Below are 25,361 nucleotides of genomic sequence, written 5' to 3' on the forward strand. Positions count from 1 at the left end.
CTTTTAGGTGTTCTTGATTGCTTACTTCTTTAGTAAATGTTGTAGACAATTTTTCTTTAAGAATCCACACTGTGGGTATCAGTCCTTAGAACAGATTACTAGAAGTGACATAGACAAACCTATTTGAGGTTTATGGGATGCACTGTTAAACAACATTCCAAATATCATAATAGTTCTGCGTATGAGTTTTTATTTCATGGGACTGGGTGCTGTTTTACTGACTTGACACATAGGGGAAGATAGATATTGTCTCACCCATTTGCATCTTTTCATTGCGGTGTTTACATAGATTGGTTCCTGGTTTTGTGGTGGTGATTATAACCTACCCCTAATGAAGCTGAAAGCCTGTGTGGTGGAGGACTCCAGAGAGGCATCTTGCAACTTATATTGTAGATAAACTACAGTCTGGCTCCACAAGTTCCCAGAAGGAGATGGGGCTCCTACTCTTGTGCCATGTTGTCCATTCCTAGTACAAGAGGGCTTCTGGTCTTGACTGCTCAGCTGCAGCAGATACGACATGTACTGTTTTACAAAAGGCAGGAACCCCACTCATTTAGAATAACCCTTTTGAGTGTTTCATTGAAACTTAAGCTGAACCTAATTCAGTTAAGATGAATACTCTTTGACCGGATGTAGGAACTTTACAAGATAAATGCATATTTAAGGTAAGTAGAAAGGTGATTTGTTTTGAAAGCATTTTAAATCTTAATGTTACACGCACCTACCCAGCCAGAAACACAGTTCCATACAGTCTGAGCTCTCTAGGGTTCTCTGAATGGCCCCAGAACTCTATTTTCCTCCTTTTATATATCATAATAACAGGAACCACACTACGTCAAAACAATTACTGCCATTCTCTTCTATGAGGAAGGGTGAATGTGTAAAGAAATCAAAATATATTTGATTCGGAATGTATGGTTAATGCATACTCTAAATCAACATGAAATAATTTTGTAGAAGAAGACTTCAAAAAAAGAAATGTTCTTTTTCCTGAATTTAACTAAAAGACTATGGAATTATTTTTATAAAACAGTAGGGAACCAGTCTTGCCTTTCTTAATTTTAGTGGGAGATATACACTTCCATTTTCTGGGGATACAAGACACGTTCCTCAGACACATTATTGTGTTTTTCACATTTAGTCTTTCTATTGACAAAAGCTACACTTTAAACCATCAGTAAACCCATTTTAAAATGCTTTTACCAAATTAGAACAAGAGGATATTACTCTGTGAACAATGGTAAAGGATTCTTTTATGACTCACATGCAACTTTATTTTTTATTTTCCCTTAACTGCAGTCAGTAGATCATCCCAGAATACAGCCATCTAAATAGCCATGTAAACAGAATACATGCCATGTAAGCAACAGTAAAGTTACTTATTTAAATCGACCTAAGAAATGACATTGTGTGCATGTCAAATGAAAATATACAAAAATAACTTTTTAAATAAAAAAGATAAGAACTATCAAATTTTAACCATTTTTAATAATGTCATAGATCAATTTTAGCAATAGGAAGCTTAAAAAACTTACTATGTGTAAGTAACAGAATTAATATAATTACACTATTATTGTTTCAAGTATTCCTGACACATAAAATATAAAATTACAGCTTTCACCAATATTATTATATCAATCTTTCATACTCTTATGTAGATGTCAGAAAAGTGTATGTATAAAGCTCAAATAGGGATTTCCCCAATAATTATTAAAGATATTCTTATAGGTACATTATCAGGGGTCTTTAAAATAAAAATAAAGTATTCAATATAACTTCTTTATTCATTTACTTGCTAGATTATACTCATTTGGAACATTCCTTCTTTCATTAGCATTATGACAGCCCGTAAAAAGTCCTTCACATAAAACATAAATTCTACAACATATGGATATATTTCCCCACTTTCTAAATTTAATGTGTGACAGGGGAACAAAAGAACATCAACATCACTGATTAAAAACAAATTTCATGGCAGTAAAATTTGCAGGGTTATGCTTAGATCAAATTTTATTTTATAGACAAACAAAATTTTGGATTAGTTTAAAAAAGAACAAGAGTGTCTCACCCTTCCTTCCTCCCTTCTGTAGTTAGAGTTCTATTTCTAAATGATCTGATTATACCACTTCCCTAGCAGAACACTTTTAATTCCAATGGATGAAACAGAGTCTCTTTAACTAAGCTTCTTTCATGTTTTGTACCATCCACAGAGACTCATCTCCTCCAACTTTCCAAATACAAATTCTGCAGTGAAAAGTACAAATGTTTACAGCTCCCAGATATCTTAAGTTTCTTCACACTTCTATATGCCTGTAAGGCTGCTCTGAACTGAAAATATACTGACCTTCTTCAGAATCTTTATTTATCCTTTGAGTTAACACATAAGTCATCTTTTTTCTAAAGCCTTCAGTTACCCTCCAAGGTAGAAAGTAAACTCTACCTGCTCTGCCCCTTAGCACCCTCAATATATTTCAATTGTAGCATATGTGCTGCCGAAGTGAGCACCTGAATGTATTTCTAGTTTAAAAATTACTGCATTGTTTAAACAATTTGATTACACATTTTCCCATCTCCAGCTAGCTGCCATTATTAATACGACTATCACCAGCATATACTACAATGCCTGAAAGGGAGCAGATACAGTAAATGTTGTGAAAGGAATGAATGGATCGATCCAGGTGGCAGACATGAAAATCTATGTTCAAACCAAGTCAAACTGTTGTTTATGAGATCAGAACTTCTCTAGAGGGTTCCAGCTCTCTCATCAATACAGCCATCTCCTCGGTTATAGCTCCTAGAAAAGCCCAGACTAAATATTCATAAGGCATAAATTTCTCACTTAAAAATCCTGATGTAGCTCTGAATCAAAGTTGGCACTTTGTAATCTTAAGTTAAAAAATCAAGAAGACATTTTGTGACATCATGTCATTTCTATCACGATCTCAGCAACAATTTACTGCAATGTCAAAAGTTAGATGAGAAAATAATCCCATTTATAAATGCAACAAAAAGAGTAAAATACTAAGGAATAAACTTAACCATGGAGATGAACACCTGTACTCTGCAAACTAAAAAACACTGATAAAAGAAACTGAAGATGACACAAACAACTGGAAAGATATATCATGCTCAAGGATTCAAAAAATTAATACTGTTTAAATGTCCATATTGTCCAAAGCAATCTACAGATTCAATGCAATCCTTACCAAAACCAATGTCAATAGCATTTTTCACAGAACTAGAAAGTAATCCTAAAATTTGTATGGTGCCACAAAAGACCCTATAGCCAAAACCATCTTGAAAAAGAAGAACAAAACTGAAGTATCACAATCCCAAATTTCAAGATATATTACAAAGCTACAGCAGTCAAAACAATATGGTACTAGAACAAAAACAGACATATAAATCAGTGGAGAACAGAAAGTCCGGAAACAGACCCATGATTATATGCCCAAATAATCTTCAACAAAGAAGTCAAAAATATACACTGGGAAAAAGTCCCTTCAACAAATGGTGTTGGGAAAACTGGACAGCGACATGCAAAAGAATGAAACTGGGCCACTTTATTACACCATACACAAAATAAACTAAAAATGGATTAAACACTTAAATGTGAGACTTAAAGCCATAAAACTCCTTAAAGAAAACATAGGCAGTAATCTCTTAGATGTTGACCTTAGCAGTATTTTTCTAGATAGTCTCCTCAGGCAAGAGAAATGAAAGCAAAAATAAACTACTGGGATGACACAAAAATAAAAAGCTTTCACACAGTGAAGGAAACCATCAACAAACTAACAAGGCAACCTACTGAACAGGAAGAGATATTTGCAAATAATACAACTGATTAGGGGTTAATATCCAAAATATATAAAGGACTTATGAAACTTAACATCCCAATACAAAGATTCCAATTAAAAGTGGACAGAAGATCTAAAAATACATGTTTCTAAAGAAGACATATAGATGACCAAGAGATACCTGAAAAAATGCTCATCACTAATTATCAGAGAAATTCTAAATCAAAACCACAATGATCTATCACCTTACACTTGTTAGCATGGCTAGTATCAAAAAGACGAGAAATAACATGTGTTGCTTAGGATGTGGAGAAAAGGCAAACTTTGTGCACTGTTGGTGGAAACGCAAATTGGTGCTGTCACTGTGGAAAACAGAAAGAAGAATTCTCAAAAACTTTAAAACAGGACTACCATATGATGCAGTAATTCCACTACTGGGTATTTACCACCCCCCCGCCCAAAACTGAAAACACTAATTTCAAAATACATATGTACCCATATACATATTGCAGTATTATTCACAATAGCCAAGATATGGAAGCACTAAAGTATCCATCAATAGATGAAGGGATCAAGAAGGTATTATTGACACACACACACACACACACACACACACACACACACACAGGAATATTACTCAGCTATTAAAAAGAATGAAATCTTGCCATTTGCAATAACATGGATGGACCGAGAGGGTATTAAGCTAAGTGATATGAGCCAAAGAAAGAAAAATAAATATGACTTCATGGATATAAAGAATCTAAAAAAAAAAAAAAACCCAAAAGAAAACAAACAAGCAAGCAAACACACAAACAGAAATGTATCCATAAATAGAACAAACTGATGGTTGCCAGAGGGAAGCATAGTGGGGGATGGATAAGATAGGTGAAGGGGAGTAGGAGATACAGGACTCTAGTTATGGAAGGAATTAAGTTATGGGGATAAATGGTGCAGCATGAGAAATACAGCGAATGGTATTGTTAACAGTGTTGTTTGTTGACAGATGGTGGTAATGAGTACAGAAGCACATACAGAGTTACAGAAGGGCTATGTTGTATACCTGAAACTAACGTAACATTGTATCAGCTGTAAGTCAATTAAAAATGTTTTACTATCAACTAAAGAAAAAAAAGGTAGAAGAGAATAGGAATGAAAAAAAGATTTTGTAACAATAGTGTCCAAACAAAGAAACAAACAAAGGGTGGTAGAGGCACTTTAGACACTCCAACATTCCTGTTGGCCTACTTGTGCTTTGTTAAGGACAAATGTTTTCTTAATCTAACATCAAGTGCTCTGCAGAGACAAAACAATTTTCTCTTCTTCCACCCAGAATGTCACCCTGCATTCTTTTAACTGAGAAGCCCGTATAAATCAATTCATGTGGAAAAGCTTCATTACACCCTTTTTAAATATAATCTAGGGATTTTGCAAATATTTTCATAGACATGTTCATAAGGAAAATGGAGAGTGAAAACTTGTTTAGTGGTGAATTCTGGATGCATCTGGGAGTACAACCCAGGGAGCCACTCAGCCAAAGCAGGGACTTTCTAGTCTCCTTCTGTATCAGTTAGATCTCTTTGGGGATAAAAATAACAAAGAGACTTTACTGCCTTAAAAAAATGTCGGGGGCGCCTGGGTGGCTCAGTCGGTTAAGTGTCCAACTTTGGCTCAGGTCATGATCTTGCATCCCGTGAGTTCGAGCCCCGCATCGGGCTCTGTGCTGACAGCTCAGAGCCTGGAGCCTGTTTCAGATTCTGTGTCTCCCTCTCTCTCTGACCCTCCCCCGTTCATGCTCTGTCTCTCTCTGTCTCAAAAATAAATAAACGTAAAAAAAAAAAAATTAAAAAAAATAAATTATAAAAAAATGTCTTTGGTAAATATTAAAAATGGCTCAGGTGAAGATAGATTCAAAAGCTCAAAAGACACCAATAAACACCTCCATCTCTGCTTTCTTCTACCTTTTATGTGATCAACGTCAGGTAGTGATGCTGGACTGCTCCAGTGTTTCTTTTAGTTATTTCTGCACAAGTTCTTGGGTGTTTTCTTTCTTGCTAGCCCGGATTGGGTCATACGTTCATCCTTAAAACTATCATTACAGCCGGGTAGATGGGATACAGCTTTGGGAGATGGGAATAATCCTAGCAAGCCTTATGAATAGGTTTAGGGGATGGATGAATTCCTCAAAGAAAAATCAGAGGCACAGCTGATGATCGAAGAGAATGAATGAATGTTGAGGAGGCAAGTAACACGTGATTAATATGTTTTAAGATTGTATACCAATTTAGCAATTTCTTTCAATCAAAGTTGTAAAATTTTAAGATATAAGATCAAAGATTTAAATATTTTACTGACTTGCTTAAAACTTCTTTATCCCCTCCAGCCTACTGGCGAAATTGAAAGTTATGAAAAAGCACTGTATGTTATGGCTTTTCATAGCTCATTCTCTGTTTCAACAACAGGTACCCCTGAAATAATAAATATCAGATTGAGGATCACAGCTAAGCGGCATCTCCTCTTTTACTTCCTAGTGTGGCGTTTTGGCGATTTGGGGGTGGGGGGAAGATATATTTTCTCCAGCTCCCATGTAATGCAGTGATAAGTATCAGTGGTTTTGAAGTTCAAAGATGACTACAAATTTCTTTTCTCATTATATTTAATTGCCATTCCATGAAAATATTGTCCGATTTTATGTAAGTCCAATTTCTGACTATAGTCAGTAACTTGTTATCTTGCTAAGGAAAGAAAGACTATAATTTTCTTTGCATGACATATTTAGTGCAATTCTTACACCATACTAATAAAAATGCACACTTATAATCTACTTTAAAATTAATAGTAAATTGTCACAAGAATGAATTTTCAAACTTTCATCAAACTGGAATAATCTTAGCTCTCGTCACAAGACATTACTAGCTCAATACAAGTTTGAATCAATAGTATGTGTCAAGTGGAAAAAAGAAACATCAATTCAGAGATATATTTCCTTGATCTAAGAAACAGGTAAAAGATTTTCAATTATGGAATTTAACAAGTGAAACCAGTGATATGTTTTTCTATTATGGAATTTACTATTATATACTTATTATTTTCTGATATCTAGAAGAATAAATAGGCACATATTCCTTTAAGGCAGTATAGATACATACAAACATATGCTGTGAAAATAAGTATACTTATTTAGTGAGGATATTATGAAAATAGACTGTAAATCATTTAATCGGTATAGGTAAGTAATAAAATTCCTATCCTTAGCCAAACAAAGAAAAAAGAACAATCTTTGTGCTTAGTTAACTTTTTCACTATTGAAGTCATCTGAGATGAATGATCATAACAGCAAATACTTAAAACAGTTTTTATCATGTGTCAGGCACAGTTCTTACTGCTTAACATCTATTAACTCATGTTTACTCTTACTGCTTAACATCTATTAACTCATGTTTACTCAACAATATTATGAGTAGGTAATTGTACTATTTGTATTTCACAGATGAGGAAACTTAGTCACAGGGGATTTAAGTAACTTGCCAAAAAGAATGGCAAAGTTAGCATCTGAACCTATACTCACTGTTTCAATGACTGGGCTCCAGAAAATTGAATCTCAACAAATAACAGTCTAATGATAAAATACTGTGAGAAGAATCCTCCAGATTATAGGATTTTATGAACATTCTATTTATTTTTTTCTTTTTATGCAAATGCAGTAGCTGTTTTGCTCTGGTGTTCTGGGACTTCAGCGTAATAAAATTTGAAGCCATATTGAGATGGTAACAGAGTGTGCAATTTGGTGTCATACTTTGTCTGACATCTGGTAGGCAAAGTTTGAATTTGCAGTGAGAGAAATAACAAAAATTTACTTAAGGAGAAACTGAGAGTCATTTTCTGAAAAGATGTGACATTTAGGGATAAAAGAAAGCAAGAAATCTGCCATGAATCAGAGACTTACTGACAATCTGTTATGTGAAACACAGCACTAAGAAATAGGTATACAAAGCGAAATTAGGCATGATCCTTGCCCCATAGTAAAGTATACAGAGGATAGTAGGCAACAGTAAAGTGTAAATAACCAAATTCTGCAAAAATATATAATGGTATAATAAACAGAAGGAAAGAAAAGGCAATTGCTAAAAGGGCTGGATGAAATTGGGGAGACATTCCGTGACTCCCAAAATGACTTTGAACTTTATGTAGAAAAGCAACAAACAGAAAGTCAACAAAAGATTTTAAGCAGCCAAATGACAAAATAAAGACAGGATTTATGGTGGTAGACCTACAATTCCAGAATAAGGAAAATCTTATGCAAAACAACATGAGTTATCTCTTTAAAAACAAGTAACTTATGGTCACTTGTCAGCTCAAACCCTTCAATGGATTCTCATCTTAGAGTAAAAGACAAAGACCCTAGATGGTCTCACTTCTTCATAAACTCTCTGACCTCATCCTGATTATTCTTCCCGTGATTCACTCTTCTCCAACCACACTGGCTGCCCTGTTGTTCCCCAGATTCAAAGGCAGTTCCTACCTCAGGATCTTGCATTTGGTGTTCCTTCTGGAAAGAATATTATATTCCCAGATTCTCAAAGGACTTACTTTTCCACTTCTTTTATGTCTCTTCACAAATGTCACTCTAACAGGACTGAACAAACTGTGGGGCTATGAATGAGGTGAGAAACACTGGAAACACTAACTTTGGAGGAAAGATGATGAGTCTGGCTTTGTTACATGGTGATTTTGAAATGTCAGCAGGATGCAGTTGAGGTTTCCAGGTGTAGTTCTATAGCAGAAGGTTGAAAGGGAATGTTAACACTTAAGAAGCAAAGAAAAAAATCTATATAGCATATAGGAAACAGAACAAGTAGCCTGTGTAGATTAAATACATCTACAAATTCTGATGAGTACCTCCCATCAAAAGGTATAACTGATTCTACTATCCCTTGAATCTGGCTGGCCTTGCAACTTGCTGTGACCTAAGAATGTGGTCTAAGTGACCTTGTGATTGTTCCAGAACCCAGACATGAAGAGATCATTCATCTGTTTTGCCTTTTTGGAACAATGTCCTAAAATGACCTTGAAAATAAGCCAGTGTAGTCTACTGGACTATGAACGGATACATGGAGGAAAAACATGGTAACTTCATTGAAATTAATGAGGCCAACATGGACATCCCAGTCACGCCTGCTCTCTGGCTGAATGAAGCTGCATCAGTGATCTCAAAACTGCCCAACCAACCACCAGAATTGAGAAAAAAAAAACTTTTAATCATTAAGTTTAGAGTGGTTTGTTACGCAGCATACATATCTGGCATAGAACTTAGTACCTAGAAATGGGGTGTCACTTGAACAAAAACCTAAAACATGGAGGGATGACTGTGAGACTTGTGGTGGGTAAAAGATGAAAGGAGGTGAGATGACATTTAATGGAGGCTGGAGAAAGAATCTCATATTACATATTGATGGAAAAGTTGGGAAAACAGTTACTTATGAAAACTTACAAAATAGAAAATGTATCTAAAGAACCTGTGGATACAGATAAGGATATTTTCAGGAAAAATGTTAAAAATGTCAATTCAATTTTTCCTCTTGAGGATGAGATGCTATAGGGACAGAAATAAACGAAAGAGGGAGTAAGAGTGTGCAAGTAGAATTTAGATAATGCCTTGATGTGTTGAAATGGAAAATAGAATGGTTTCTCACCCTTCGTTCTCTGGCAGAAGATTTTCAGAGTAATAAATGGCCTAAGGTAAAAATCAATTTAAGGATGTAGCTAAAAATTCTTTGATAATACCTCAGAAATAGTTAAGTGATTCCTAGAAGATTCTCTCAATTAGATAAAAGGGCTTCTAATAATCTTAAAGGCATTTTCCAAAGCAGCCTCATACATGGTCCAAAGTAAAGACAGGCTTTTCTCAAAAACAAATTATATAAATTATGGATATTGCTTTTGGGGTACAGAGTGATCTCTAATGAGATCCATAAGAAACGCAAACATTACGTGTTGTATTGCTAAAAAACACTGCCAACTTGGTCTTAGAGAAACTGAAACAGTTCAAAATGAAAGAAAGGCCCCTGGGCTCTGTGATGTATATGGGCGGGAGGCAGATTTTAAAACTACAATTTTTTTAGTTTTAAAAAAAACATGTATACTTTTGGTGAAGGGAAAAAGGGCCCTATTTTTTGAAAATAAATTACCCGAATGATTCAAATTTGCATTGTGCCCAGAAATTAAAATATCTTTCAACATGAAGGTCCTATTTTCTATGTTTTGACACCTTAAAACATTCTGCAGACGTTCAGCTAAACTGAAAGATTCTGTAGGATAATATTATTTTCAAAAAAAAAAAAAGAAAGAAAAAGAAATGAAAGAAACAAGGGGCGCCTCGGTGGCTCAGTTGGTTGGGTGACCGACTTTAGCTCAGGTCATGAGCTGTCATGAGTTTGTGAGTTCAAGCCCTGCGTCGGGCTCTGTGGTGACAGCTGAGAGCTTGGAGCCTATTTCAGATTCTGTGTCTCCCCCTCTCTCTGTGTCTACCCCTCCCCCGCTCACTCTTTGTGTCTCTCTGTCTCTCAATAATAAACATTTAAAAAATTAAAAAAAAAAGAAATGAAAAACAAACAAACAAAAACCCCACAATAATCAAAAGAAGTTTGTAAACTCAAAGGCAAGGTTCCTGGATACAGGATTTAACTAGTCAGAAGAAAACTTAAGCATCACAATAAAATACTTTTTTAGAAAACAGAAAGGATTGGAAATACACAAGTTAGGGACAAAAGCACTTAAACCTTTACCAAAAACATTTTAAAAATACTCTAATACTATTATCCAAAATAATAATGTATTTTAGTGTATGTGTAGTATGGTACTATGTGGAAAATACAAACTACAATTCTGTTTAAGATGGCAAGTTCTAGAATTCTGAGTTCATCAAACAATACTATACATGACTTATATATATAAGACTGTTATATATACATACATTACATTGTATAATTTATTTTCTTTTTTCCTTCTTAAAAAATCTATGATTAAAGGGCAATAATGAATTATTTTGAGGTGCACAGAAGAGAATTTACGACAAGTTTCCGGTGAGAGAGAAAAACCCCAGCTCCTCTGAAAATAAAAGCTCAAAGTAAGTATATACAATCAATCAATCAATCAATCAATCAAAATAAAGGATAGCCACACCCAACTGCTGTATCTGACAAAACTCATCTATTTGTGAGTCAGACGCAGATCATGAGAGAGTGAATAATATAACTGCAGGAAAATTTTGGTATTCCTGGGTTAGGAGGGGGTGTACTTTGCACGTGGAGGGATTGAAAACAATTGTGACCCACAGGGTAGACTACTGTAAATTAATATTTTGGCCATAATTCTGTGTAATGTCTCTTACTGGGAGAAGAGTCTATTTCCCTACCCATTAAATCTGAGTTGTCATTGCAACTAGCTTTGACCAAGAGAATGTGGCAGAAGTGACAATGTGCAGTTCAAGAGGCCTGCCAGCTTGTTTTTGTCTTCTCAGAGCAGTGCCATAAAACCACCACGTAAGAAAGCTGGTCTAGCTTATTGGAGGATGAGAGCCCATGTGGAGAAGCACGAGTGTACCTTAGTACACAGCACCAACTGTAAAATATGTGAGGGAGGCCATCTTGGACCTTCCAGTCATAGCTACACCTCCATAAATGAGCCCAGGTGAAACCTGAACTGGAACTTCCCAGAATCACGAGAAATCCTAATTGGTTTTATTTTCAGCCAGTAAGTTTTGAGGTGATTGTTAGCCAGTAATAGTTAAATGATCCACAGCCTGAGAAGTAGGAAGGGAACCAGAGGAAAGTGAAATCAATGAAGTCACATGACAATAAAGTCTGACAGAGGAGATAAAAGCAGAGTTGAAGAAGCAAACAAGGGATAATAGAAGGGAAGAGAGGTATCTGCTGGGTTTAATAATTCAACTCCTGTCTAATTTGACTGAAAGATGTCCTTTCCATCCATAGTGGCTTTTATTGACCCACCTTTGAATAAGGTGACTGCCGTGAGGTTTTTAAGGCACATGGCTACCTATGATAAAGTGAAAGGGCTGTTGTCTTTTCTTTTTTTCTTATATTTGCCATTAGAGGTAATAGCTAACACTCAGTGGGACATTTATATCACATCTCATGAAGTGGTAAGTAAACTAGGCTTATTTAAATTTCATCAGAGTCTTGTGCTAATTCTCCCTTTGAAAAAGAAAATTCTTTATAAAACCCTACTCTTCGCCAAGAAATTTCTATGCAAAAGAACACTGGCATAATCTAGATGGTTTCCTTACAAACAAAAAATAATTTTTACTAACAATATATCAAAATACACACACACACACACACACACACACACACACACACACAAAACACCACAGATCAGGTTATCTTATGCTAGATTTTTTAAGGCCAAAATAAAATTGTGATTACTACAAACCAACAGTAAAGAATAGTCTCTTGCCTTAAATTTTCTAAAAAGCTATAGCAACTTTCTCCTTTACAACAAATTAGAGAATCTCAATGCAATTATAGGAAAAAACTCCTATCAACAGTATTAGATGATCCTAATTGTAAAGTGACAGACCTTAGATTTAAGCATAACATCCAACCTAATTATATTTCAAAAACATTAAATGGCATAGCATTCTCCAGGAAAGCAACTTCTTAGATGACTTATTGCTTAAATTATAGAAAAACAATTCAGTTATAGGACATATTTTTGCATTTAAAAGATCAGCTTTTCCATGTAATGGCTGTATAATTTGTGTTAAAAAGTAGATGCCAGTTCTACAGAGTGATCATGCTTTTGCAACTGTGTTCTTATCTAGCACTACAGACGTTTGAAGTGACCTGAACTCAGAGTTTTGGTCAAAATTTTAGAAGTCAATCTTATTTAGGTTAGCTTCCATTCTAAATTTATACAAATTTTAACTTAAGTTTTCATAACTCCTCCCATTTGTTTATTATGATGTTCTTGTCCATCATTGATAAATAATTATGACAAAATATATCACAAAAGTTATTCTCCTGGTAGAAAGAACCAAAAATATGTATGAACACCCTCTTCAAGTTCTTAAAAAGGTATTGTAACATTTTCAAATATGAAACAATCTCAATGTCTGCTGCTTGATTGTTTTCAGATTTTTCAGCCTTCTGAAGTTCCATTAAAACTCAAGTAGAATTACTTGAATTTCACTGGGAAATTCAACAACCTCTTAAGAGACTGTGAATCCTCCCTCTCATTATTTTTCTGTTAGAATTTTCACGGGGCTAATACTTCTCTTAAAACTTTTGCTTCCAAATTATGCCTCCTCTGCCTCAAAATTTATCAGTCATTCCTAGGGTGATCATACCACTTGCTCTACAAAGCAGGACACTTATTAGAACAAAGGGGGTGGCATTAATAATGACCTCAAGAGCGGCGCCTGGGTGGCTCAGTCGGTTAAGAATCCTACTCTTGATTTCAGCTCACATCATGATCTCACGGTTCCTGGGATTGAGCCCTGTGTCAGAGTCTGCACTGACAGCGTGGGGCCTGCTTGGGATTCTTTCTCTCTTTCTCTCTCTCTCTCTCTCTGCCCCTTCCCGGTTGTTATCACTCACGTGTGTGCTCTCTCTCTCTCAAAATAAACCTAAAAAAATTAATGACCTTAAGAAAATGGTACTTTCCTGAACAAACCAATAAGATGGAATTACCTATTTCATACCAAAGGGTATTTCTAGTTACCTGTGGCCATCCTCAAGCTTTTTCTTCCTTGAGATCCTTACTCTCATTTCTTCCAGACCCTTCTCACATCCTTTTTTTTATAACCCCCAAACTCTGTGCCTCTCTTTCCATTCTGCCACAGGTAGCTTAAAAATTCTATTTTATTTTGCAGAACTCAACTCTTATCATTAAGGCAATGTAAGGAGTACTGCCCATTTGTCAATCAAAAAGGTCCCATCAAATCATTTCCCTAAACTGGAAAACCTGTATCCTTTTGGGCCTTCCTTCTCTAGTGTAAAAGACACAATTACCAGGTGTTAGGTTTTAGTACATACAACATGTACAACCCTTCCCACTTTAATTCAATCTCTTCCTCGAAAATATTGTTGCACAGCTTGAAACTCCAGCGATCCCTTTTACTGGACCTTTGCTCCCATCTCTCACAATTCTGCTGCTAATATCTCATTCCTGACTTTCAGTTGAATGATCTTGGGCACTAGAGCTGTCTGGCTCATACAGAGAGCTAGAAGGTTCTGGGACCCACCTTCCTCCGTCCTCTAGCAGTTGTGAGACAACAGTTGACTGGTGTGAGTATTAAAAGCCCCACTTTTGGGGCGCCTGGGTAGCTTGGTCGGTTAAGCATCCGACTTCAGCTCAGGTCATGATCTCATGGTCCGTGGGTTCGAGCCCCATGTCGGGCTCTGTGCTGACAGCTCAGAGCCTGGAGCCTGTTTCAGATTCTATGTCTCCCTCTCTCTCTCTGCCCCTCCCCTGTTCATGCTCTGTCTCTCTCTGTCTCAAAAGTAAATAAACGTTAAAAAAATTTTTTAAAAGCCCCACTTTTCCCCCCTAAAGCCACAACCTTTGGGGTTTAAACTCCAGAGTATCTCCCCTAATCAAACTGAGTCTCTAGCTTTGCTGTTTTCCTGTGCAGAAGAGTTAACATAGCAGGCCCAACAGTGTTATCCTAAGATGGCCTTATTCACTAGGTTGACCCAGAACTTCAATTTCTGGAGGTCTCCATTAGTTTCTAAATGAGAAGTGTTGATCCCTGTACTTAAAGTATTTGCACAATGTGGCTTAGGTTGAACATGTGCTTTCCTTTTGGAGTATGGATGACTCCAGAGGATGACTATATGGCTGACTCCTGACGTAAACTCTGAATACCTACATAGGCTCAGAAGAGGTTACCTGAACACAGTGCTTCACAAGTGTTGACACAACTCACTGGTGAAAAAATTACGCACATCCTGTTTGTCTCCATGGGGAGAGGAATCTTGGAAGCCTATGCCTGGTTTCTTCCAGACTTTTGCCCCATATGCCTATTCTCTTCACAGTTTTCGCTTTGTATTCTGTCACTGTAATAGATCAAAGCTGTGGGTATGTCTCTGTGTTGAGTTCTGTGAGTCCCTTTAGTGGGAGCAGTCTTGGGAACCCAAGACACATTACCTCTTCTCTATTTTGCTTCTTTATTCCCTCTCCTCTCACTGGTTTCTCCTGGGAGCACATCCTTAATAAACTGTGTGCATCAAATCCCTTGACCTGGCTTATGCTCCGAGGAGGATTTATGAATACTTTTAATTAGGCAAAATATTAGTCTCAACTATAAGCTTTATAACTTTTCTCTCTATTCTTGGATTGCTCTGCTCCCCATCCTTTTTTTTTTTTTTTTTTTTTTAAATTTTTTTTTCAACGTTTTTAATTTATTTTTGGGACAGAGAGAGACAGAGCATGAACGGGGGAGGGGCAGAGAGAGAGGGAGACACAGAATCGGAAACAGGCTCCAGGCTCCGAGCCATCAGCCCAGAACCTGACGCGGGGCTCGAACTCACAGACCGCGAGATCATGACCTGGCTGAAGTCGGACGCTTAACCGACTGCGCCACCCAGGCGCCCCATCCCCATCCTTTAACTCCTCATCCTACATACCTCTGTCGCTCTTCAGATTGTTATTCTTTAAAAAAAAAAAGTTTATTCATTTTGAGAAAGAGACAGTGTGTGCACATGCGCATGTGACAGTGTGCGAGCAGGGGAGGGGCAGAGAGTCCCAGATAGGCTCAATGCTGTCAGCACAAAGCCCAATGGGGGCTCAATCCCACAAACTGTAAGATCATCACCTGAACTGAAATCAAGAGTTGGACACCTAACCAAATGAGCCCACCCAGGTGCCCCCCTTTTCTTACTTTAGAGAGAGAATGCATGTGCAAGTAGGGAAAAGGGACAGAGGGAGACAGAGAGAATCTTAAGCAGACTCCACACTCAACATGGAGTATGGAGCCCGATGTGGGGATGGATCCCATGTCTCTAGGATCATGACCTGAGCCAAAATCCGGAGTCAGCACTCAACCGACTGAGCCACCCAGGTGTCCCCAGACTTTTATTCATAATAAACATATATTTGGACAAATTAATTCAATGTTTATACAATTTATAAACTGGACACAGATTGTACTTCACGGTTTAAAATAAAAGAGAGCAGTACCTCACACCATCTCTCCCAACACCGAGTCTTGCCTTCCAGAGGTCAGAATTTTCAATATTTTCTAGATATTTATTCCTGCATTTACCTCAAAATACTGAAATGATAACCCTTACATTAGTCTTACTACTGAATACATTGGAAAAAAGAAGTATGACATAAAGTACTCAGGAAATAAATAGTATGCAAGTATCCCTTTCCTCTACTCATATTTGGATGCATATTTCATTCCAGAAGAAAGAAAAATTTCGGAAAGAGTAAGCAGTCACATGACAAGCCAGCCCTCTGGACATTAATATCATCGTTTCCCATCTTTTACAGTAGGTTCCTTTGGCATTTCTGATGATATGCAAAAGTGTTCCAAAAGATGTAGAAAAACTTACTATAAAGGCTTTCTTTGAAACTAATCTCAACATATTCTTGATCACAGGTCTTTTTTTAGCATTATCCAAATCCATTCAGTTTGCTTTGGTGCTGTGCTGGGGTAACAGATTTGGGTGTTAGGCTCCACCAAAACAATCCCTTTCTCATTTTACTACATTGGTTCATAAACTTCATTGCACATCAGAATGATCTAGGGAGCTTCATAAAAAAAGCAGCTTTCTTTCTAAAAATAAGGGGCAGGGACGCACCTAGGTGGCTCAGTCACTTGAGCATCTGATTCTTGATTTTGGCTCAGGTTATGATCCCAGGGTCATGAGATGAAGCCCCATTTCAGGCTCATTGAGTGTGGAGCTTTCTTAAAATTCTTTCTCTTTCTCTCCCTTTCTGTCTCTCCCTCTCCCCCAACCCCCCCCCCCCCCCGCCCCCCGCCTCGACCTCACCTCTCTACCCCATTTGTGTGGTCTCTCTCTATAAAATAAAAAAAATGCAGCTTTCTGGCATTTGCCTCCACAGACTGAAATTCATTGGAGTCTGAATGAATTCAGACTTCTCTACGATTGGAGTCGTAGAGAAGACGACTTAGGAATCTGATTTTATAGTATACTTAAGGGGATTCTGGTACTGGGGGATCTAGAACACTCTGAAAAAATCGATCTGGAATTTCAAAGAGTAAACTAAAAAAAATATTTGAATAAAATGAATACATACATATGTCCATATATCTTATATCCACTTATAAAGATTGGTAAATATCTAATATAATTGATGTAGTACTACCATTTGTATATGAGGCATTTGTTGGCAGATGTTCTTAATAACCCAATAGGTTTTAACCATAATGGCATGATACAATGGTGTGTTCTAGTCAAGTTTTGGATGTATGGAAAACATTTGTTGTTAATGACATTTAAACTCAGTTGGTTTTAATAAATAAAGTAGAGTGATTAAAGGTTATTTATATAATAATTACATTTTCATTTATTTACGTTTTGACAGGCTTTACCCAATGGAAGAGGAAGAAGTTGAGCCAGAGGCATACTGCTTCAAGAATAGCATAATATACTGTTAGGGCCTTGGCTGGTCACTGCTTTTTCTACTGTACCCTTAGGAGCTATGTAATGATGAATTCTATTGATTTACTTCCACAAAAATATTGGTTTTTGGTTTCATGAAAATCTGAGTCAAGTATAAATGTGAGTCATAAATGTCAATGTCACTAGTTATATATTAACTGTTAATGATGCGGAGAAGAATAAGAAATGTAGCATAGGAGTTGTAGGCATTTTGAAACTGTTGAGATTCACTGCTTTAAAGAGCAATACTAATAACAAAATACAAACTGTGGCTTTGAAATTCTGATATCTGAAATAGAGCACATAGTAAAGAAATATGGATGGCACTACTTTTTTTTTTTTCAATAGAGGGGAGGGATATGTGGAAACAATATTGGCTTTACAGTCTCCTTAAGTAATTAATACGACAATGGATCTTCTTATACAAAAATAATGGAAAAATATTCCATGCTCATGGGTTGGAAGAACAAAATTGTTAAAATGTCTGTATTACCCAAACCAATCTACATAGTCACTGCAATCCGTATCAAAATAACACCAGCATTCTTCACAGAACTAGAGCAAACAATCCTAAAATTTGTATGGCACCACAAAAGACCCCAAATAGCCAAAGTAATCCTGAAAAAGAAGACCAAGGCTGGAGGAATCACAGTTCCAGACTTCAGGCTGTATTACAGGCTGTAATCATCAAGACGGTATGGTACTGGCACAAGAACAGACACAATGATCAATGGAACAGAACATAGAAACCAGACATGGACCCAAAAATGTATGGGCAACTAATCTTTGACAAAGCAGGAAAGAATATCCAATGGAAAAAAGTCTCTTTGGCAAATGGTGTTGGGAAAACTGGACAGAGACATGCAGAAGAATGAACCTGGACCACTTTCTTATACCTTATACAAAAATAAACTCAAAATGAATGGAAGACCTAAACATAACACAGAAGTCATCAAAATCCTAGAGAGGAAAACAGACAACAACCTCTTTGACCTTGGCCAGAGCAACTTCCTACTTGACAAGTTTCCGGAGGCAAGGGAAATAAAAGCAAAAATGAACTAGTGGGAGCTCACCAAGATAAAAAGCTTCTGTATGGCAAAGGAAACAATCACCAAAACTAAAAGGCAACCAACATAATGGGAGGAGATATTTGTAAATGACATAGCAGATAAAGGGTTAGTATCCAACATCTATACAGAAATTATTGAACTCAACACCCAAAAACAAATAATCCAGTGAAGAAATGGGCAAAAGACATGAATAGCCAATTTTCTGAAGAAGACATCCAGATGGCTAACAGACACATTAAAAAATTGCTCATCACTCATCATCAGGGAAATAGAAAACAAAACCACAATGAAATACTACCTCACGCCTGTGAGAATGGCTAAAATTAACTCAGGGAATGACAGATGTTGGTGAGGATGTGGGGAAAGAGGCAAACTTTTGTACTGGTGGCGGGAATGTGAACTCGTGCAGCCACTGTGGAAAACGGTATGGAGATTCCTCAAAAAATTAAAAATAGAACTACCCTAAGACTCAGCAATTGTACTACTAAGTGTCTATCCTAAGAATATGGGAGTGCTGTTTCATAGGCACACTTGTACCCCAATGTTTATAGCAGTGCTATTGATAATAGCCAAAGTATGGAAAGAGCCCAAGTGTCCATCAATGGATGAATGGATAAAGAAGATGTGGTATATATAATGGAGTATTACTCAGTGATCCAAAGAATGAACTCCTGCTGTTTGCAACAATGTGGATGGAACTACAGTGTATTTAGGCTAAGCAAAATAAATTGGTCAAAGACAAATATCATATGACTTCACTCATATGTGGAATTTAAGAAACAACAGATGAACATAAGGGAAGGGAAGTAAAAATAATATGAAAACAGGGAGAGAGACAAAACATAAGAGACTCTTACACACAGAAAACAAAGTGAGGGTTGCTGGAAGGGTTTTGGGTGGGGGGATGGGCTAAGTGGGCAAGGGGCATTAAGGAGGATGCCTGTTGGGATGAGCACTGGGTGTTATACGTAAGTGACGAACCACTAAATTCTATTCCTGAAATCATTATTACACTATATGTTAACTTGGAGGTAAATTTTAAAAAAAATTTAAAAAAGTGAAGACAAAAAAAAAAAAAAAGACAACGGATCTTCTTCTTTTCCCCTTTCAGCCTAACAGTCTTGTTCTTTTCTAGCTCTAACCAACTAATCTGGTGTTGTACCAACCAAGACTACCAAAAGTACTCTTGCCACACCAAATTTATACCTTTAAATAAAACATGCAAATTTCACAAAACCTTAAATAGGGCAGATTTTGCTTTTTCTTAAAGGCCCAACAAACTCTAGGATTTCTCTCCCTTCCAACCCCAAATCTCACCATCAGACCTTTTGAATAGTTCTTGTATTTGTGCTGAGAGATTGGAAATTGCTTTTCTGATGATCTTTAAATTATGAGTGGTAATTTTTTTCTATTACACATCAAGTGTTTATCTTTTTCTGTAAAATCTGTCTTCTGAGTTCCCTTTCATCTCCCATTTCTGCTTACGCCCTCTGTCTGTTAGAGAATCTATGTAAAATTCCTCCTGTGTGCTCTGAAAAACCCTCCCCAATTCTGCTCCTTGGAGGACAACTGGAAAGATGAACAATAATCAGCAGCAAACCCCAATGACTTTTGGGAGCCTGGACAAAGAATATTCCAGGGCAAAAAAATGGAGCCTTTCAATGCTTTGAGGTCATTAACAAAGTTGTGAAATTTGTGAGGAACGTGGGAGAAAAAAGGTCTTTTTATTATTTGCTAACATTCACAGGCTCTAATTCTTCATTTCCCTAGTTGAGCTTTAACTTAATTATAAAACAAAATCTATAGCTGCAGCCAGGCCTAGAGGTAGAGTCTGTACAACTAATCAACTTTAATTCCCTGGGTTCGATTTAATTACAAAACAACATTTGGTGCAGCTGCTAAACACTTACCAGGTGACCACATGATAATAGTGGAGGAGTATTTACAAGTCTCCAGCTTTTGCTCTATTCTATCAGCACAATTAGGTTTCAGCAATATATAAATTTGAGCAGCCTGTAGGGCTTATAATAATAAAGAATTTTCTTGTACTAGTTGAGCCAGTTAAAATACTGAGTTGCACCATGACCAATTCATGTCAGCAAGTAAACTTGAATGATGAAACAGATGTCCTGATAAAGGACAGTAATAACACATTGAATGTCAATAGTATGTTTCTTTTTCTTAATTGATTTTTTTTGGGGGGAGACAGGAAAACTGAAGTCAGCATATGTATACTGTGAGCTACCAATGTGCTTTTTGGGCTATAATGTACATTACTTTTATTCAATATAACTAGACATACATAACTCATTCTTCTGCTTGTTGTTTAGTGTTCCATAAGACAATTTAGGGGGTTATTACTTGTGCTACAAAATATTTTTTACCTGACAAAATTAAAATTAATCACTGATATGTTTAAAATAGCCAGTTCTTCTAGTATATTTAAAATATACTGAATTCATACAAACATCCAGGAAGATCAATGCATTAAGTGAGATATGATTTTTCATTTGATAATATTTAGACAGAAGTGCCATGCACAATTAACTTTTTATTTTAATGTTTTTGTCATCTTTGTTCACTCAAATACACCTTTTACAATGTGTGGGATCACAGTTCCTCCCAAGGTGTATAGGAGGATAAGAAAAATTATTTGAATTTAGGCAAAAAAATAAGCAGTATCAGTAAGGGAGTTACCAGTGATACTGAAATAAATATGACCTGTACTGTTTTTACAGCAACTCAGAAAGAAGATAATACAGATTGCCATCTAATCCAAATGAACATCTGAAGTTGTGGTTAAGTGCAACAGAACGCATTTCTTTTGCTTCTTCTCCCCATTAGATGTCAATCTCCTTTTCTTTGCCTTTAGAGTGGAACTGGGTAAAAGCTAAAGAGAGGATGTATCATAGGTAATTATATCTATGAAAGGCAGAAAATCTAGAAAAAAGCAGAATGCATAAGATGCATCATAAAATTTCTACAGCAATAATCCCCTTCCTCTGCCTTCAACCTCAAGTGCTGGTTTGAATTTTACCTAAGGCTGTCCCACATGAAAATGCTGGACCCTGGACAAAGACAACACTATGCGTTTCAAAGTCGAAAGGCTAATTTCTCAGTACTAGCAGTGTCTGTCAGTGTCTTACCCCAGAGAGTATCTTTCTCTACTGAACAGTGACTGAGTCACAGGAGGAAACAATTCTGCTTGCTGGAAGAAAATAGGATGGAAGGAATTATGATGCTTACCAGATGTTCCACTGCCCCTGAGGGGGTACCAGAATGTTTCCGCATGTGCTGTAAACAGCATAAACTGTCAGATCATGGGGCCCTGGGGCTTGGTGCTCATGCTGCTCTGATGTGCAGAGTCACAGCACTCGAGAGTTGGAGGGACCCTTACAGACGATTTTAGTCAAAGGTTTTAAACTATGGCGCAAGGAGTTCTAGGTTTCCTCAGTGTGACTCAGAGATTACTGAAGATTAAGGGGGTCTCCCCAGAACAGTAGCAGTGTTCACGGACAGAATGTAAAAATCTTGTATTAGGATAACAACAAAACAGGATATTTTATCAAACAAAAAATCAGGTATGAATGTCTACAGTAATTCCTGTACTTTGAGAAAGGAAACTTGTGGAAAATCACCATCCCAGTCGCTCTATGACATTCCTAGAGGTGAGGTCCCCAGAAACCAGGGGTTGATTCTGGAAATCTAGGTTGCAAAAGGCCATGTGGTTCGGGAGTCTGGAAATTAAATTATTCCCCTAAGATTCAACATCAAGGCAGGAAATAAAAGCTTCTCGATTCAAGTCAACCAATTCTTATAATCCTTTATGCACATATCTATGGCGAATAAAAAAATACCACTTAGAAAAGTTACCTTTCCATGCTTTAAAAATTTTTTTTTAATGTTTATTTATTTTTGAGAGAGAGAGAGAGAGAGAGAGAGAGAGAGAGCATGAGCGAGCAAGCAGGAGCACACAAGCAAGCGAGCACGAGCAGGGGAGGGATAGAAAGGAAGAGGGAGCCACAGATCCTAAGCAGGCTCCAGGCTCTGAGCTATCAGCACACAGCCTGGCCTGGGCTGGAATTCACAAACCCTGAGATCATGACCTGAGCCAAAGTCAGACGCTTAACCAACAGAGCCACCCAGGTGCTCCTGTTCTTAAATGGCAATTTAATACTTTATTGCCTTGATGATGATATAATTCTTATTCTGTTACTGGCTTCCAAATTTAAAAAATACCGTGATTGTTCAAAGAACCTCCTCATTGCCACCATTAGAGAGACAGAGAGAGAGAGGGAGAGACAGACAGAGAGGGAGGGAGGGAGGGAGAGAGAGATTAAGTGAGAGACTGAGAAAAAGGGGAGAAGGAAAGGACAAGGGAAGGAAAGGAAAAGAAGGAAGGAAGTAAGGAAGGAAGTAAGGAAGAAGGTTGGAAGGAAACAAAGAGGAGAAGGGAGAGAGAGAAGGGAAGATGGGAGGGAGGGGAAGAAATGAGGAAGAAACAGCTATTTCTGTGTTTGTAAATAGAGCCCATTATAATAAAGGGGTGTGAGATTTTAACATAAAGTAAGGCATAATCTCCAGGGTTAAAGAGACATTTGTAAAAGCAGGGTAGATACACCTGCCTGACTCACCGTCACTGTTGATGCACACAACCTCCTGAACCTGAGTGCCTGGGCCACATTCCTTTCCATTGTCTGGTTCACAGTCTCCGAGCCTCACTGCTTTCCATTCATAGCAGGATGGCTCTTCACAGGGAATGGCTTCCAGTAAGTGAGGGCAGTTCCCAGTGCCCCCAGAGCCTCCAGTGGGCTCATTGGTAATCCGCCGCTTCCTCAGTTTGAAACCTGAATTGTTGGGGAAGGAAGATATTTATTGTTTCTGTCATGGTTGAATATTTCAGAAGGCTGAACGAAAACTTGAGTGAAAGCTGGATGAGGGTAGAAGGTAGAAGTCAGATCTGCTTTAATCACTAGTGCATCCTCAAACTCTAGCTTAATGTGAGCTCTTTAATCATTTATTAAATGAATAAATAAATTAACAGAAGGGCCAAAGAGGGAAAGCAAGTAAAGCCATATAACTGTCATCTCCTTCATAGGACAGGAGAGAGGTAGAGAGGCAGAAGCAGAGAGAGACAGACAGACACACAGATAGAGAAAACATACATACACATACACAGAATGAATTTGGTTTTTTTGGAAAGTCTATAGTTATAAAATATTCAAAGAAACAATGAAATCTCAAGCTATTTGGAAGTATTCATGACTAACGTGCTATTCCTTTGAATTCTTCAACACTATTGTGTAATTAAATCTAAAAAGATACCTCTGAGAAGTTGGATGGTTCCAGATAAATTGTCTCTTTGAGCCTTAGTTGATTTTAGATGCTCTGGAAATATGAACTAGTGATATAAAGCAACTGGGCTCTAAGGAGAAGTCTTCAGAGTTGTGCCCTGTGCTTTAACAGTACCTAACTGTAGTCCTTCTGGACAGTGCATAACAAAATTAATGTCTGTTTATTGCCATGTAAACATATTAAAATCACTAGCAAAATTAATAAGTCTGTTTATTACTATGTGAACATATTAGAATCACTGGAAGACTGTCTTTGAAAGGAAATAAGAAAATGTTTTCCATTACTAGATCATGTGAAAATTACCCCATCGTGTCCACCATATAAGAAACCACTGCATTTATTCTAATCCTCATAAATACGTGATTTGCCTCATAAAAGCAATAGAGTTTTTTTTCTTTACCTTCAAAGTAATAAGGAGTTATGTCTATTGAGAACTAGCTATGGATCAGGCATTGAAGTAAGTGCTTTATGTTTATTATCCCATCGATTCCTTAAAGAAAACATGGGTAGCAGATATTACATCCCTCTTACAGATAAGTGGACAAAGATTTAGATAATTAACTTCAGTTTTAATGTTCTGGTACCAACATCAGAGTAGGTTTATTCATCTTTTGCAATCAATACTCTTTAGCCATTCTGGAAAATATCACAAATGAATAATCGCAAGTAACACAGAGGAGCATTTTAAAATAATTCACACTTGACTCAACTGATAGGAGTTTTAAGCATGTCATGTTAATAGGACATACCTTTTTTGCCTTGCTGGTCATTACAGTTTTCATAAGTACAAGGTCCCCAAGCTGACCAAGGTGACACCTCACATTCAATAGGACAGGGAATGTGACACAGCTGTGTAGTATTAGGAACAGGGCCAGTGCATGATTTCAAGTCCACTGGTTTTGCGGCTGTTTGGAGAAAAATACAGAGATCACTTAAGAATTAAACAAATTATTATGGTCAACAAAATGATTTTTCTATGTGTGTGTATGGAGAAGGACAAGTGCCACCAAGACATTATTCCACTGCTTCTTAGCTACATCCTAGAAAAAAAGGAGAAGGAATGGGGGGAAAAAGCAGTATAGTGTGATCCACGGAAACTGGACTAGACGCCTTGGAGACTGGTTGATCTCCAGCTTTACCACTTATTAGCCATGTGATTAATAATGTCAAGACTAACTTTCCTCATCAGTTAAATAATCCTTAAGGTTAACTGTATCTCTTAAATTGTATATTTAGATTCTAATTAAGTGGCATCTGGTTTAGAGGACTCAGGAAAGCGGGAGAGGGCCAATGACAATAATATATATATGGAAAAAGTCTCCGCCGCATGGCTTCTGCTGGATGAGTCTCCTTTCCATTTTGGTCCACAGAGAGCTAACCGGTAGATACAATAAAGAGCTCATGAAACCAATGTGGTGTCTCCCTCCCCCTCCAGCTAGAGGACTCACCAGATACTTCTCAGAACTTTTACAGTATATATTATCTAC

At 37.1% G+C, this 25,361-nt stretch overlaps 1 protein-coding gene across 3 annotated transcripts in view; it reads right to left on the reverse strand.

Annotated features, from left to right (window-relative positions):
* The window catches only part of THSD7A (thrombospondin type 1 domain containing 7A), a 439,582-nt gene that overhangs the window by 144,925 nt on the left and 269,296 nt on the right, over window positions 1-25,361 (reverse strand). For all 3 annotated transcript variants that reach the window (XM_060632565.3, XM_060632563.3, XM_060632564.3), the window contains 2 exons: window positions 24,624-24,779; window positions 23,154-23,366 (listed from right to left, as the gene is read on the reverse strand). In XM_060632565.3, coding sequence (XP_060488548.3) covers window positions 23,154-23,366; window positions 24,624-24,779 — 369 coding nt within the window. The remainder of the gene's footprint in view (window positions 1-23,153; window positions 23,367-24,623; window positions 24,780-25,361) is intronic.

Source organism: Panthera onca, chromosome A2 (assembly GCF_046562875.1).
Source record: "Panthera onca isolate mPanOnc1 chromosome A2, mPanOnc1 haplotype 2, whole genome shotgun sequence".
Classification (NCBI taxonomy): Eukaryota; Metazoa; Chordata; class Mammalia; order Carnivora; family Felidae; genus Panthera; species Panthera onca.